At 46.5% G+C, this 17,874-nt stretch overlaps 1 protein-coding gene across 1 annotated transcript in view; it reads left to right on the top strand.

Annotated features, from left to right (window-relative positions):
* The first annotated feature begins 1,583 nt into the window (after positions 1 to 1,583).
* The window catches only part of BMP3 (bone morphogenetic protein 3), a 51,788-nt gene continuing 35,497 nt past the window's right edge, over positions 1,584 to 17,874 (top strand). The window contains exon 1 of the mRNA XM_054990607.1: positions 1,584 to 2,032. Coding sequence (XP_054846582.1) covers positions 1,723 to 2,032 — 310 coding nt within the window. The 5' untranslated portion in view covers positions 1,584 to 1,722. The remainder of the gene's footprint in view (positions 2,033 to 17,874) is intronic.

Below are 17,874 nucleotides of genomic sequence, written 5' to 3' on the forward strand. Positions count from 1 at the left end.
TCCTGAGAACCTTGTCTGCTCATGATGTGACCAAAGTACGATAGCCATATATGTTTAAATAAATAAATAAAATCTTTTAAAATAAATCAGTGGAAATAAACCCTCTTGATTTCAAGAAGGCACTTCGGATTTAGTCGCATTCGTTTCAAAAGAAAATAATTAAACAGTGCAATCCTAAAAAGAGTTACTCAAGCCCATTGAAATAAATAAATCAAAAGCCCATTGAAATAAATGGATTTAGACTGGAGTAACGCTGCTTATGATTGCACTGAAAATAACCGTAAAGCTCAACTAACCCAGTTGAAAGAAGTTATCATTTCAGGTTGGCTTGGAAGTCTGAGACCACAATCCACAAATCCTTGGCTAACTTCCCAAGGATGTTTCGGCACCCTTCTGAAGTCAGTGGATCGTGGAGTGGTTGAAACGGAGTAACCTGGAAACACCTTTTCTAATTCTGCCTGGTGGTGCGGAGGAAGGGCAAGCCCGACTGAGCCAGGGGAGGGCCACAGGTTATGTTTGTTTTTCAAAGTCACCTGACTGAGCTCCCATGTGGACATGCTCGGCAATGACAGCCTTTACTTTCCAAACAAAACTGGGATGGCTGGGAGAGTGTTGGAGGTAAGAAAAAACACACTGGTGAAATTCTGCCCGCCACAGCTATTCGGGGAGGGGCGGGAATCTTGTGACTCTGGCGTGCCCCATTGGGCTGTTGTAAGAATTAATGTGATCATTTGATTATGGGCAAGGTAAGAGCTAATACTGGTGATCCAGAGAGGACGGAGTTTGTGTTACTAGCAAGAAGGGAGCGAAGGGGGTGCAAGGGATTAATTTCTAGACTTCTTCACCTCCAGGGTACCTTTAAAAAAATGATTGGCTTGTATAGCCAAAAAAAAACATATTTCAATTATTAGTCATGTATAGTCACATGGAGGACATTCTCAGAATCATCCGTCCATTCACCTGGGTGCAAATATGAGCCACACACACACAAACTGCAATCCTATATAGAGTTCTGCCAGTCTAAACCCATGGGCTTAGACTGGCAAAATTCTGCATAGGATTGCACTCATAATATACAGGATTCAAATCCGGCAAATCCGCTGAAATCCGCCCAAGATGAACTTGTACCGACTTGGGTGTGAATGGATTCATTTACAGCTCTTTCATTCTTTTTAAAAAGATCTCCGAGATCAGCCACCGAAACGCATTATTTAGGACGCGACTAAGGAAGCTCCGCTTTCATTTCGCTAGACAATTTTGCTTTTCGTTTGGCCTCTTGCACCAGGTGAGCGCAAGAAGCGGCGCCGCGAGCCCCCGCCGGCTTCCGGGCCCCAATCCGAGAGGGGGGCGGCCCGTCCCGTCCCCGGCGGAGCGGGCGTGTGCCTGCGCGCGCTTGCCTCTTCGGGGTGGCGCAACCGGCTCTCCCCCCCGACCTTCTCCCTCTCGCAGCCGGCTCGGCGAGGAGGAGGCGGCGGCGGCGGCGCGATTGGCTGCCGATGCGCCGCGCCGGGACTTTCGCACACCCGCCGTACAAAACTCGGCCCCGGGCTGCGCCTGCCCCACTCCAGGCAGGAGCGCCGGCAGGAAGCAGCCCCGCGCCTCCGACGCGCTCCCTCGGCCAGCCCACCTGCTGCCCGGCCCGGGCGCGCCCGCACGCACGCCTGCCTGCCTGCCTGCGACGCGGCCCCGCTCCCGGCTGCCCGGAGCCCCGAGGCGGGCGGGATGGCCGCCTCTCCCCGCGCCCTGCTGCCGCCGCTGCTGCTGCTGTGCCTCGGCCTGGGCTGCCGGAGCCTGCTGGCGGCGGGGCGGGAGCGCGCGGGCGGCCTGGGCAGAAGCAGCGGCGGGCCCGGCGGAGGCCGGAGCCGCGCGGCAGGTGGCGGCGACGCGGACCCCGCCGACGTGGTCTCGGCGCACATGCGGCGCCTCTACGACAGCTACAGCCGGCGGCCCGACGAGGCGGCCGGCGCGCCCCAGCAGCTGCTCCACCTCCGCGAGGGCAACACGGTGCGCGGCTTCCGAGCGCTGCCGGCAGGTGAGCGGCGCTGCGGCGGGATCGGGATCGGGGCGCGGGGGGAGCCGCGCTGGGAGGGACGGGCCGAGGCCGGACTTGGTGCTTCCCGACGCGCCGCTGCGAGCGCCTTGGGCTCGGCGCGGCTTTGCGCGCCTCGAAATGCGCGCAGGCGGAGCGCAAAAGCGGGCGCTTGGGTCGCGCTTTAATGAGAAGCATAGAATGAAAACGGCGCTGGTGTGCGGCGCTTCTGGGCGGACCAGGGCCCCGCTGAGAGCCGGGAACAAAGTCCGTGCGCGCCTGTGTGTGTTTGCCTGCCGGGCGTCGTGGCGTGCGCCTCGACGGCCACTTCCAACCGGATGGCTTTGCCTGCACCTGGGCTGCTACACCGCAGTCCTATGCAGAGTTACTCCAGTCTCCGCCTATTGAGATCGCTTGCCTTAGACTAGAGTAACTGCATAGGATCGCACTGTTAGACACCAGCCCCCCGCAGGGCTCGGGTGGCGCTACCCCAGCTGGCGATGGCGAATCCTTTTGCACGAAGCAGCCGAGGGCGCGATTTGGGTGGGGGCGCTGGATACTTAGGGTCCAGTTTTCTTGCCGCTCTGGTGTCTGCTTCGGCGTGCCTAAGAGCCGTACGGAACGATCCTGAGGAGGACAGCGAGATTCGGGTCCAGTAGAACCTTCAGGATCAGCTAGAGTTCTAGAGTAGGGGCTTTGGAGAGTCAAAGCGCCTCTCCAAAGCTCCTACCCTGGAAATCTAGTTGGTCTTTAAGGTGCTACTGAACCCGCATCTTGTCGTCTTCTACAGACTAACAAGGCTACCCCCCTGGAACTAATCCTGGGCAGAGTTACTCCAGTCTCAGCCCATTGAAATTGATGGGTCTGAACAGGATAGCAGGATTTGAGTCCAGCGGCACCTTTGAGATCTACAAGCTTCTTAGAGTATAAACTTTCAAGAGTCTGAGTTCCCGTCTTCTAAGCTCTCTAAGGTGCCATTGGACTCAAATCCTGCAGTTGTACAGCAGACCAACTCGGCTGCCTACCTGAAACTATCTTCTGAATAGAATTGCATTGTTAGGCTCTTGTTTCTTTGATATACATTAAGGATACCCCTCTTCCCTTTGCATTTTTGAAGAAACAAACCTGTTCTAAGAAGTGCAGAAATCTTTCCCCTACTGAGAATCTGTTTGTGAGAGAGAGAGCTTTCCAGAGTCAAAGCTGCTTTCCTCAGATACCAGGTATCAAAGGAGCTTTTACTCACCAAAGCTTATACCTTGGGGAATCTTACTGGTCTTTAAGGAGCTACAGGACTCAAATCTTGCACTTCTGCTTCAGACCCACACAGCTGTCCGTCCGAAACTGTGTTTGTGTGTGTGTTGGCATGCCTGGTTTGTGGCAAAGCCGATGCTTTTAGTCCCCATCGCAAGAGAGGCAAGATTTTTTTAAAAGAAATAGCTGCAAGTTCCGTCCGTGTGGGCTTCTGGAAGTAGAAGCTGCTGGGAGAGCAGCCCAGAGCAAAAGAGCTGCATCTGAAAACCGCTTTTGTTGACACGGGTCACCTGAGGTTTCCTTCTCTTTTGAGATCCTCCAACGTTATCCTGTTGGAGACCTCCTAGCTGACTATTTTTTGTTAAAAATGCGTGCTTCACTGAATTGCTTTTCAGCATGCTCCTTTATTAAAAGCAAATCAGCTTTAATTTTAAAGCATGGATCTTCACAGCCATCTTTCAGGCGTTTGACCTTCCCCCCCCCCCAGTGTAAAACTGGAGAGAGGAAGTATTGCTCACCAGAAGTTGCTCTCTTGGTAATGCTGCTGCCTTTTTAAAAAGTTCCCTTTTGGAGGTGAAAGCCAAATCGTACATGATAACATTCAATGCAGGAGAAAAATTCATTGAGACATCAGGAACTGGGGATTTGTCTTGCAACTGCTCCAATCAACCCGATAGGAATTCGGTGAATGGTTTGACAGTTGAGCTAGATCACAGCTTGCACTTGTCTCAAACCACCACAAACAGGATTTTTTTTTCTCCTTCTCCAAAAGCTACGGCATGCTCAAACCTTGGAAAAGTCTATTCCTGTGCATGCACCTAGAATCCACAACACAAATGCACACAAAATGCTACTGACACGAATGACACAGGTGGATGATGTTGGAATGACACTCCAGTCCTAGTGGGTGCAGCCTAGAGAACATTAGTAGCCCTGAAATCCCACTGCAATATCTTTGGCTTTAAGTGCTTCTGTGTATGCTTTGTAGCCTCAATGTGAGTACTTGCAAATGTGTCCCGTTTTGTTCTGTGTGCCTCATTCCCTTGTAAAAATACTTGCAGAGATTGCAGCACGACTCTCATTGTTTCCAATGAAAAGCGAGGCACCCTTGCCATTCTCTGGATCGCATTGAGGTGTTGGGATTCAATCCAGCAGGGAGAGCTTCTTCTAGCCGCTGTGCTCGAAAGGGTGTGCTAGGCTGCCCTCTGCAAATTTGTTAGTCCGTGAGTAACTGGGATTTAATCGCTGATGACCTGCGGCTGTTTATGCCCTCCAGGCTTTACACGCGGGATTCATTTCAGTGCAGCTTGTTCCCACTTAGAGCGGGACCACAAGTGACAAAAGGCACAGATTGGACACTTGTCTGCTTCCCTCAAGTTTTGATGGGAAATGTAGGCATCCTGGTCTTGCAGCTTGGCTCTCTGACTGCTGTCCAATGGACTTTTCAACTGTCACTTGTCCAACATTCCGCCAAGCTGCCTACATTTCCCGCCAAAACTTGAGGGAAGCTGACAAGTGTCCAACCTGTGCCTTTTGTCACTTGTAGTTCCGCTCTCAGTCTGTTGAGGATCGGAAAAGAAAGGTGAAATCTGTCCATCTAGCCAGCAGTGGTACTGAGTCAGATGCCTCTCAAGCATGGTGAAGGTGACCCCTCACCCATCTGGAAGGCAGGTCCATTGCCTCTGAACATGGAGGGTCCGCTGTTCTTGTCTCCTCCTCTCCTTTTTTTAAAAAAAAATTGGATCTATTCACTGTTGCCGCATCTTGGAGTAATGCATTACATAAGTTCACTGTGCTCTACATGATGAAGTTCCCTCTATCCCCCACCCCAATCTGTTCCAGTCTTTGGATAACCCTGTGTCCTGGTATCGAGAGAGAGAGAGAGAGAGGTTTCGTCTGCTCCTATTTTTTCTTAATTTCCTGCCCACCTGTCTCCCCAATGGGGACCGGAAGCAGCTGCCATTGTTCTCGTCTCCATTTTATCCTCACAACAACCTTGCGAAGTAGGTTAGGCTGAATGTGTGTGACTAGCCTAAGGTCACCCAGCGAACTTCTGTGGCACAGTGGGCCTCTCCTATTGTAGTCTGACACTCTAACCACTACACAACACTGCCTCTCTTCTATCTACTCTTTCTATATGATTCAGAAACGTATAAAGATGTATCATGTTCCCACCAGCCTAACCTTCCCCTAACGTGCTTGTTCAGTGTATTTGCCTATGTATTTATGGGCCACCTTACTCCAGTTAAGGCTAACAAGCGTGTACTTCTTGGGCTTTGAAGAATGGGAGACTCAAAGTACAGAGTCTGAAAAATGCAGTTGTGATTTTATTAGTATCGCCACAAAGAAAAACTTCGTAATATTTTCTGTGTGTACTATTGAATGCTTATCTATACTGGTTAGCAGGTGATTTTCAACACAACAGTAGTAAGCAACGGACGATACAGCTCTTATGTGGAACAATCAAATCACCTACCTTACCTGAAACTCATACAATTTCTACAATTTAGCACATTTCAGTTATTTTAGCAGTGACATTGCAAGTTCCCCTTTTTGCATGCTAAGCCAAAGGATTGTGAATTCTGTCAAGCAGTTATACGTATATAGTTTCTTAGTCATAGTTGCTGCCAAGGCCTGATTTGGAGTTACAACAGACAGCAAAAGATAGCTTGATTTTTAAATACAATTGAACATATTGAAGGTATTTATATCAGTTTGGTGTCGTGATTAAGAGCAGCAGGACTCTAATCTGGAGAGCCAGGTCTGATTCCCCACTCCTCCACTTGAAGCCAGCTGGGTAACCTTGGGTCAGTCACAGCTTCTTGGAGCTCTCTCAGCCCCACCCACCTCACAGGGTGATTGTCGTGAGGATAATAATACACTTTGTAAACCGTTCTGAGAGGGCATTATGTTGTCCTGAAGGGTGGTGTATAAATTGAATGCTGTTGTTGTTATCTCAGTATATGCCAGCTTAACATTGAATTTCTAGGCTGCTGTTCCATGCTGTGTTTTGTGCTCTCCTCGTCCAAATGTTCATACATCTACAGTTACAACTCCGCGCTGGAGACCAGCTGACTCGTTGCCGAAAGATTCAGTCTCAAAGAACGTTTCATCCTTAGAAAGCGGATTATCCTAGATAGAACTTCACAGCTAGACTGCCCCCCCTCACCTTAGACCTACTTGTGTCTTTCTACAGATGTGGGATGGTTTTCTATCATTCAATGCAGTCAGGAGGAAATGGGAAATTCTGGGTGAATTCCTTCCATTCGGAGCTTGTGTTGAGTTTGGTGCCATGCAGGACAATCTTATGCATGTTTTTGTGATAAGAATCCTCTTGGGCAACCAATTCTGGATGGGAAAAGGAAAAACTTCTCAACTCAACAAGTGATTCAATTGTGGAATTTAGTGCTGGTGGACATATGGTGATTCTGCACACGTTGGATAATGCACTTCCAATCCTCTTTATAGATCATTTGGAATGGATTTCATTCACCTCAAACGATTGATGAAGTGCATTGAAAGTGCATTATCCGACTTGTGCGGAATCAGTCATAGTGATGGCCGCAAGCCTAGATGGCTTTAAAAGGGGGTTAGATAGATTCATGGCGGAGAGGTCCCTGAATCTACTAACAGGAAGCTCCACATGCAGAGGCAGTAAACCGCTAAATGCAAGAGCTTGGAGGCAACATCGCAGGAAGTCCTTGGCCCCTAGGCCCTGTTTGGAGACTCTGTATGGCAAATGGCTGGCCATTGTGTGAAACAGGAAGCTGGACTGGATGAGCCATCAGTCTGATCCATCAAGGCTGCCTTTTATGCTCTTATTAAAAGCTGCAAAAAAAAAAGAAAGAAAAGGGCATGCATACGATTGCAGCCTTAGAATAGTCTTCCAAGCCATTAAACTCAGTGAGCATTTAGTTATTGCCTTCAGTGGGGCATTGGGGGGGGGGCACCTGTTATCCAGCAGTGAGATACCTGCCGATGTGTCGTCTATGGAATTGGGCCTCCGGATAATGAGCTTGTGGATTTAGGCATTCAAAGGGTCTGCGCAACTTTTACTCGGTTCTTGTCGCTGTTAGAATGCTTCTGTGCCATTGTTGAAGCTGGACTTGCTAGATAATGATAGGATAGAAAGGGAGCTGTTTGCAGACGATGCCTCCGAGAGGCCAGTTTTCCTAGCAGAGGATGCCTGTGTGCCTTTATTTCATGCCCCGGTGGATCCCAGCCTTTTAGTTTCCTCTTTGTTTTTCTTGAGCTTTCAGTAATGGAGGTGTCAGATATACTCCCAGGAATTTTCCACTTGCTTGCTCGAGCCACCTGGCTGTCTGCTGCTAAGAGTTAGATCTTGAGCCCTCTTCTGGTTTCTAGAGCTGCAACTCAAATTTACAGAATGGTTAAGTCTAAATACCTCAGTGGGACTGCTGACCCATGGCGCAAGTGGCACAATCCCGCTGATACAATCCCTACAAGACTGGTTTTCCACGCCACAAAGGCACAGCTGTTTCGCTGGACTGTAGCCACTCACTTAAAACAGCCATCTGGCATCCCAATGCCAAATGCCTTGGTTTGGATCTCACATGTTTGTTCCACTGACCTTCCCCTGATGCATGAGGCACTTCTGGAGGAAGGTGCCACCGTTAGTGGAACACACCCATGGCCTCCAACCCATGGTGTGGAAGTGGCTGCTATGCTTTCAAGGGCATCTGAAGCTACCACAGTGGGGTGTGAATTGCAACCAGGTGACCAGTCAAGGAAGTGAGTTGTGGCTTCATGGGGCCTCTGGTGTGCCACAAATAATTGTGGACATGGATTTTGAACCTTTCTCTTGCAATAGCCAGCCTCCCTACCCTGCTGGCTCTTTCTACAACCCCGTTCTAGTTGGGTCCTTTTATGAACTGCGACTTAACAGTCTTTGCATGATCCTCTGCTCTTCTTCATCCTATCCAAATGGCTTCCCATGCTTAATAGTGCTCCATTAGCCAACGCTGTCAGATCAGCAGAAACTTCAAGCCGATTCGGACACCAGCCACTATCTCTTTCCACTCTATAATTTATTTTATTTATATTCAATTTATACTCCGCCCTCCCCACACCAGCAGGCTCAGGGCAGATCACAACAAAGCTTAAAAATATGTTTCACAGTTCAGGCCATTAAGACCATTAAAAACATAAAATTCTTACATTCTGTAGTTTAAAATACCATATCTATATAAATATAAAAACAAAAAACATAGCAGCACATAATCTGGATGACCACCTTTTCACCATCTCCAAAACGTTTACCAGGAAGACATGTGCGAGATGGAAGGTGTCACTGGAAGGGAGGGCATATACTTTATTGCCCCCAGCTGGGGGTGGGGGTGGGGGCAACGCCTAGCATCAACCATATGCCTGGCGGAACAGCTCTGTCTTACAGGCCCGGCAAAATGCTAACAAGTCTCGCCGGGCCCTAGTCTCATATGACAGAGCATTCCACCAGGCTGGGGCCAGGACTGAGAAAGCCCTGGCCCTGGTCAATGCCAGGCGGGCCTCCCTAGGGCCAGGGATCTTTAATAGATGTTTATCGCTCGAGCGAAGAGTCCTCTGGGGTTCCTATGGGGAGAGGCGGTCCCACAGATAATGCAAGGAGGCCCAAGAATCTGAGTGTAATTTTGAGATATTTGGGGAATTAGGCATTGATAAGTTCTTAGCGAGCACTAACATCAATTGCCTTTTAATTTCAGTGGGATATGAACACCTAGGTTAAGGTGGTATGTGCATGTCCCACCCTCCTGTCCCCCATATTGTTTTGTTTTGCCAATGAAGTCTATGCTTGCAAACCAAATAAAGCAAAGCTATTTCAGATGACTCTGTTAATGCCAGCAGGATTTAAACACATATTTGAGTACATTACGCTTCATTTATTTCAGTTGGATATAAGTGCAAGGTGTTTCTCTGGAGTGCTCCTGATAAGTCAGTGCCTTCTTGAGCAATAGCTGCCACAAGAGCTGTGAGGGTCAGCTTCTTGCAGTACTGCTGTTCTTTCCTCTGAGCATACATAGAGAAGCAGGAGGCATGGTGTCCTTGAGTTCCGCCAACACATGCACACTAGCAAAAGTTCCTTCCAAAAGGCAGCAAAAATTGATCACTTTCCAGGGGATCATGACTCAAGGGCCGGGCCCTGTGACCCACCTGAGGGTTCTGCTCACAAGTCTAGAGTGCCTGAGTCATTAAAACTGTTGGTTCCGTAGCACAGGGACTATGGGGGTATGTAAGGACAGCAGTCTGAGATCCAAATGGCACATTACATCAAAGATCCCACTACACACTTCTGTGTGCTATCCATTTAGTTCAATGACAATTGCCTTTCTGTATCGGGGTCAAACTAAATGGGACATTGGGAAATCAATGAACTGATTTCCTGCACATTTTAAAAAAGAATAAATAGTGACCTGGATAGCCCAGGAGAGCCTGATCTCATCAGATTGCAGAAGCTAAGCAGGGTTGGCCTTGATTAGTAATTGGATGGGAAACCAAGGTTGCTATGCAGAGGCAGGCAATGGCAAACCACCTCTGTTACCCTCTTGCCATGAAAACCCTTCCAGGGGTCACCATGACTTGAGGACATGCTCCACCACCATCAAGTATGGAGAACCTCTTCCCTGACCTGGATAGCCCAGCTGAGCCTGATCTCGTCAGATCTCAGAAGCTAAGCAGGGTCGGCCTTGGTCAGTAATTGGATGGGAGACCTCCAACAAAGACCAGGGCTGCAGAGGCAGGCAATGGCAAACCACCCCTGTTAGTCTCCTGCCATGAAAACCCCACGAGGGATCGCCAGAAGTCAACTATGACTTGAGGGAAGGATTTCATTTCAAATAGTAAACATCAGTGGATAGGGGCTTGCATAGGGACAGAGGCAGCCTTCTTCCCTGTGTCATTTGAATTTGGGGAAACATCCCTGCAAAACTCTGCATGGTAAAACATACAGCATATCCTTAGACCAAAGTCCATCTAGTCCTTCGTTCCAACAGCTGGATTCCCCTCTGGATTCTGGAAACTTGCATGATGGCAGCTTTCCCTAGTTACCTAATTCTACCCATCAGGATATTCTTATAGAATGTTTCTTTCCCTAACATCTGGAGAACGCCTACCCTTCCTTGTTTTTTTCTTTTAAAAAGTCCTATCACAAGAAAACACTCCATTGACCTGGTCTGCTCGAGAGGAGTTCCACCCATTGAAAGGAGCACAGGTACGGCTCATGCAAAATTATCTTGGCTTCTTTCAAGACACCCGATTAAAAGGTATTTATTGTTCTAAACCTATAATGTCTTTGGATGAGAGCCCATCTCTGCGGTCTCTCTTCTTGTGTTTACTCTGTTACTTGACTGTGGGTGGCTGAAGTCCTATAAACACGCTGTTCAGTTGGTCTTTCCTCCTCCTCTGCCTCCTGTATCCTTTCACAGTTGAAGTGCCAAAGAAATAAATTTGAAGTGGCTATAAGTTTTTTGACACTTTTATAAGTATTTATGCAAAATATTTAACCAGTTAGGTGTTATCTTTCCTGTCCCTTAGGATGAGACAGCTCATTTGTAAGGTTATTAATGGCAGAGAAGTGCATTTTTAATGAAAACTTAGATCCTATATTGGTGGGGAGTGGATCTTATTTCCCCCTCTGTTAGGGCCAAAGCTTGGCATTAAAGGGAGTGGAAACTGGATATTTTGTTTCCTTTGTAGGTATGTTTTTGGTATTAAAACGTACCTACAGTTTACTGGATATTAGCTCGGATTAGCCTAGAAAATTTTACCTCTTTATTACTTTTTGGTGGTTCTTTTTACAAAAGCATGAAGCATACTGCTCTCTCTTCCGCCCCGTTAAAATCAGTGGGAAATTTGATGTTGGCCTAAAAAGCATGTTGGTGGTACCCGTTGTCCCTGGCTTTCGCAACACTGGCAAAATTAATATCTGATCAAAGAATACACTTATGAGATGACCCGATCTCGATGAAAGGCTGCAGACCGGTTTGGGGGGAGAAAAAGATGTGAGCGCTGCCGTACAACTTCATACGAAGACTTTGCCCTCAGTTGGATTCATAGCCAAGAAAACTCTCCGCAAGATAAATTGGTCTGTGTCTCCAAGCCTGTGCCATTTCCTAAGGCAGTAGGGAAGGGCACATTGACATCTACTTCATTGGTGATTTTCTGACAACTATGGAATATGGAAAACAGAAAAGGCAGATGTTTATGAGATGGCTTATCTAATTGTGTTGAAAATCTCTGGGGTGGTTCTTCACTAGTCCGTTTCCCTTTAGTCCAGAGTAACTACTCTGAGATTGCCGCTTCTGGATCCCAGCGGGGCAGTTGTTTAGAAAGGAGGAAATTGTGTTTTCAGAGGGAGAGGATTGCCCATGAGCTGCAACCAGGGGTCATTTCGTAGAAAAAGATCTGGAGGAACTCATTAGCATATGCCACGTGCCTTGCCATCACCGGAAGTGTGTCATTAGCATAACTGATTTACATATGCCACACCCCCTGACCTCACCTATCCTGGCTGTTTTGGACCCAATCCTGGCCATTCAGGGCCAAAATTGGGCCCAAAATGGCAAAAAGGGGCTGAAAATGGCCAAAAAGGGGCCCAAAATGGTCAGGATCAGGCCACTGCTGAGTGGGAGAGTGATCCACTACCCACCAGAGGCCTGATCCGGGCCGTTTCGGCCCCAATCCAGGCTGAAACAGGCCCAAAATGGCTGAGAGTCAGGTGGGCGGGGCCACCTGACATGTGGCCTCTTTGAAGAACTGCCAGAACTGTGTTCCTGCGTGTTCCCCCTCGAAATGAACCCTGGCTGCAACTAGTGGCCTTTTAGGACCATGAAAATCCAGTCCAATACAGCACTTCTCCACCCACAGGAAACAGTTAGTGGGGCTTACTAGAATACCACATTTGTGCATTCTTCTTTGTGATGTACACATTACAGCTGTAAGATGTCTCATGCAAGAAAAGTTGGGGGAAAAAAATCTGTGTTTCACCCAGGAGTACTTGGCAGAGTGTCAGCATTGGTGGTTGCTCCCCCTTGCCTATAAAGAGTATGTCTGTCATGTTGCAGTTTAATCTTTAAGAGGAATCCTGGGCTTTAAAAGCACAGATGGCTGCTAGCATATAACAGGCCCTGACCTGGATAGCCCAAGCAAGCCTGATCTCATCAGACCTCAAAAGCTGAGCAGAGTGAGCCCTGGTTGGTACTTGGATGGGAGACCAGAGAAGTCCAGGGTCACTGCGTAGAGGCAGGTAATGGCAAGTCACCTCTGAATAGCTCTTGGCTTGGAAACTCTGTGGGGTTGCCCTAAGCCAGCTGTGACTTTACAGCAAAAAATATGCGACTCCCACTACTGCCATGAACTCTGCAGGTGGCCCCGAGCAAGCGGCTCCTCTGAGCCCCAGCTCCCCAGTTGTATCGTGGAGATAATAATAACACTGTTCCCCACTCTGAGAGACTCTCTACACAGGAAATCTTACTCCAGGGACTCTCAAGTATAGGGAGATGCAGTGTTAGCTGGGAAGCATAGTTTAAAAAGACAGAGCCAAAGGTTCTGCCAATTTCACCTCTCTACACTAGGGTAGTTTTAAAAGACAGAGCTGGTGGAGATCGCTCCTCAGTGGGTTTGTTAATTTCATCTATTGACAGCCTTCAGGCCACAAAGATGAAATTTACAAACACTCCGAGGAGCAATCTCTGCCGGCTCAGTCTTTTAAAACTACGCTTCCCAGCTAACATGGTGTGTCTCTACCCTTGAAAGTCCCTGTAAGATGTCTCATGTAAAGAGACTCTGAGTGTGGCACTAATCTGTCCAGAAGGGTGGTATATAAGCACATTGTTATTTCTCATTAGTTTACCATCTTGAGTCCCATTAGCAAGATTTGGGTACAGACTGCCTAGATTTCCAGGGTGTGAGCTTTTGGGAGTCAGATCCCTTTGGGAAGCATGGTTCTCTTTTCAGTGAAATCATGAGGCTTTTAAAAGTGTTCCAACTTCAGCTGGATTGCGTTCCATGTTTCCTTTGGGACCAGACCTTTAAAGAAGAACTACATACATGCATATATGCCATCAAGTCACAACCAACGGCTGATGACCCCAGCAAGGGGGTTCAAAGCAAGTAAGACTCAAAGGCAGTTTTCCATTGCCTTCTTCTGCAGTCTTCCTTGGTGGTCCCCCATTCGAGTACCAACCCTGCTTAGCTTCTGAGATCTGACGGGACCGAGTATACCATGCCACCATCCCTCCCCTTTGGAATGAACAGCTCTGTTAAATGAACATAGTCAATGTGAATTTATCCTTTGAGAGAGAGAGAGAGATAAAAAGAGAACCTCAATGTCTTAGAAGTCATTTCAGGTACTGCACCTGCCCTTGAGCCAATTCTTGTGGTTTTACAACCCTGTGGTTTCCAACTTCAAAAAAAAAATGTTTTTCTTGGTTCAGCTCGAAACACCCGTACAAAATAACACAGGAAATGAAGCATAGGGAGTCTGACTAAGCACAAAATTCTATCGGGGAAGGAGGCGAGCAGGGCAAATCAGGTTTTCTTCTTCCCCGTTCTTTCTGCTCTGTTTTGTTTCAGCACCATTTTATAACAAGCTGACAAAAATTGGCAGAACGTAACTGTCGTGCTAGTGTGTTTGCTGTACAGTTCATTGCCATGGGGTGAAAAATATAGCTTGACTCAATAAAGCCATCTCATTCTCTGCGGGTATTCAGAGCTTGACGAGCAGTGTTCCAGTCACCGACTGGAGGTTGCTTTTCCATGTCCGTTCCAGTGGAAACCGCTTCCACGTTCCCCAGAGCTCCAACTTCCCCTTGGGGCCCTCCAGTGCAGAATTCCAAGGGTCACAAAAGTGGCTCCCACCAGAAGAAAATATCACCTTTCTGTCATGCATTCATTTCCCCCTGGAGCATTGAGGTAGGGAGGGCAGGATCCTGGCCATATTTTCTTGTTCAAGTTTTTACCCGTAAAGCTTCTTTGTATTAAAATAATGTCAACATACAGGTGGATGGTGATAAATTAGGGCACATCTGTACAACAGGCTTAAACTGGCTTGATAATCATCCTGTCATTCCTCCCCCAAAACTATAATACTGTGTAAAGGCACAAAAAATATTTTCAGGTGCCCTCACCAAATTATAATTCCCATAATGTTTAAATTCACATAAAACCAATATACCTTTGTATGTAGATATATTGTTAATCTGGAGGGAATGGATAGCGTTGTGGAATGAGATCGGATATTTGCTAACCATCTGTCTTGTCTCAGACTGTTTCGCAGACCCAAATGAGCCAGAATCTATGGCAGGCCTTGACACATTTTCTTTCGCTTTAGGAATCAGCCCGAAATTTTAGGCACCAGACTCATTTTTCAGCCTCCAGGGTTTCGTATTTTAATGATCATATTTCTACTGGCTTCTACCACCTGCTAGTAAACACGTCACAGTTTCTCATAATTTTTTCAAGCTTATTTTTATTTTTAAAATTTTCTTTGCACAAAACAAAAACAAAAACAATGCTAGCAAGTCTGTATATAGGCCTCTATAAACTTTTCCAAATATCTTTTTAAAAATCCATGTTGTCTATATGTGATACATTCAGATGTTGATGAGTTTATAAGGTCCTCAGTCCAGTGAGTAATGGGAAGTGGGCATTTGTCTTTCCAATGCTATAGCATAAGTCTTTTAGCAATAGTAAAAGGATAGTAAAAAGGATACATGGAGGGTCCGTTTCCATTGACCATTGGTTAGATTCCATGAGGCAGGCAAGTCGTTTAAAAGTACATAGACATCCCCCCAAATAAATAAGTATTCGAATACACAATTAATATGAGTAATGACTTTTCTCCAAAAGGACTGAATTAAGTGGACATGTCCAAAGAACGTGCTTAAGAGAGGCATCTTGTAAGTTACAATGCCAGCAATTTTTTTCAAGCTACAGTATGACAAAAGCATTAAGGTGTATAAATGAATAATGGGAGTAACCCTGGTTGTCGTCATAGTAAAATCATTGCTGAAAATAAAGCACTGAGATGTTTAAATGAATAATGGGGGTAACTGTGGTTAACATCATAATGAAATCATTGCTGAAAATACTAGGTGCTGCAATGAAATTCCTAGGTGCCATGGCAGCCTGGTGCCTGGGATTTATCATGCCTTGACCCATGAAAACTTTTGGTAGGCTGCAGTAAGACATCACTTTTAGCCAGCGTCAAGCCAGGATGTGCATAAACTTGACTTGTTGCAAGTCTTGCAAGCCCTCCTCCCTCCTTCCCCTCCCTTACAACACACCAACCAGAATTGTAAGCCTGGACTAAACTCTGACTTAGAATCTTGGAAGATGGGGCTTTACCGACATTCATACATCACAGGCAACCAGTTCAATTGTTTCTGACGTAGAATCTTTGTAATGAAGGGAGGAGCAAGGCATGCATATGAGCTCAGCAGCAAGCTGGGTTTGGGGACATCTTGCCTTAATGCTAGTTTAAAAGGATTCCGAATGCAGCCTCTGTGTTTCATCAGACCCATATAACATTCACATCCCCTTATAAAAAGAAACCATATATTAACTCATAATTATTTATTTGTGACATGCAGAGTATCACGTTTGCACCCAGAGTGAATGTTTCCATGCCATTCTAGTTTTATTTTTTTAGAAACCAGGGCCGATTCCAGACGGCCCTCTGCAATCCGAAACGTCGCGCAGAAAACGCGAAATACCGCGTTTTCTCGTGCGAGTTTTGTGCGAGGTCGCGCAAAACTCGCGTGAGAAAACGCGATATTTCGCGTTTTTCGCGCAACGACGCACGACGTTTCGGAATGCAGAGGGCCGTCTGGAATCGGCCCAGTTGTGTGTATGTGTGTGTTGCAAGAAGTTGAGACTTACTCAGCATCAACTGCTTACTTGTTGGCAACATCTCAGGTGATCTTTATTCCTCTGGCAGACCTCAAAGATATTTAGTCAATCACCATGACCTAACATCTGCCTCAACTGGTGGCTCTGCTTTGTGGATGTTGGGTAGACTAGCATGTGTCTGTTTTGCTAAGAAATTAGCATTGCAGACTGACGGCATAACAAATAATAGGTTCTTCGTGCTTCAAAAGATGTGTTTTTGCAATTGCAGCTGCATGTAAATAAAACAGCATTGGTCATCGCTACTTAAAATTACATAAGAGAAACTGCATAATTCATTGGTAAAATGATGTACTGAACTGTCTTGGAAAACCTCATTAAGCATTTTTTAAAATGTTCAGTGATACTCATGTGTACAATCCACAACAGGGTATAAATTTTGTTAAATAAACTACGTAAATAAATAGCTTGAAAATACTATTACAGGTCTTGTAAGCCTGAATCCCCGAGGGAAAGTCAGCGAGATCAGGCAGTCCCAGTTAATTGGCCTTTAGTACTTCTATTACCATAATCAAGAAGTAAACATTGAAAAACACAAGTGATTAAGATGAAACTGAAGGGAACCCCCTGCTCCGGCAGTTCTTTCCAAAGCAAGCAACAAAACAGACAGCAACAAAACAGACATCAGAAAACATTAAAACAGACTTCATGGACTAAAGGACATGTGCCTTACTTTTTGAAATCTGACAGGAAATTGAATCTGTCTGTGAATGGCACTTTATTCCTCACCATTAAAAGAATCCCTTGTAAACATACAGGATTAATTGTAGAACCAGAGAATCTCTTTATCATCCCTAATTCTGGCCTGCTTATTTAGACAGGGTTCCTACACAGGAAATTGCACATATACCCATGCAAAGGTCCTTAAAATACACAGGGCTGGTCAAGTTCAGTTGGTAAAACCATAGGGGTAGTTCCCGGTGCTTAGTGTTTTGGTCATTTCCTGTAAAACTTCTGTGCAGGAAGCAACTATAGTTCGGTTTTTAAGATTCATATGCTATTTGGAATATCGAATACAGCAGCCATCTTTGTTGATCCAAACTTGAAGCTGTCATGTAATACCTTGTCATATGTATGTGTATATATGTGCTGTCAAGCTACAAATGATGTCTGGTAACCCCAGGAAGGGGCTTTCAAGGCAATTGCCAAGCAGAGTCAGCTTGCCATTTCCCTCCCCGTTGAAGTACTGACCTCGCTTAGCTTCCGAGATCTGATGAGGCCGGGTTGTACCATACCTGCCCTCCCCAAATACCTTTTATTAAGACCAACCAAGTAATTCAAAATGATATGCAAGCTTTTAAGCAGAACTTTTAAAAAAAGCCTTGCATAACTTTTTGTTATTTTTGGTTGGTCCTTTAGAGTTTTCTTTGGACCAGCACAGCCCGTGCAACCTTTACTGATGTTATTGACATGCATTGGACAATCTGCAAACCTGGCTGAGAGGGATTTCCTTGCTTTCCTCTCCTGTTGCACTCCGATGTTCTCGGGGGTCAACAGGCCGGATTTTCTAACCAGTCTACTTCATAAACTATAATCTAGCGCATGCTGAACCTCTGCCAAGGCTGCACAGTTTTTAGAGCAACCAGTCTAAAGGTACCTCCAGTATCTTATTGCGGCATGCCAGGTTCTTGAAACACCTTCCCTGCCCTCTATGCGCTGTTTTTACAGCCATA

Source organism: Eublepharis macularius, chromosome 10 (assembly GCF_028583425.1).
Source record: "Eublepharis macularius isolate TG4126 chromosome 10, MPM_Emac_v1.0, whole genome shotgun sequence".
NCBI lineage: Eukaryota > Metazoa > Chordata > Lepidosauria > Squamata > Eublepharidae > Eublepharis > Eublepharis macularius.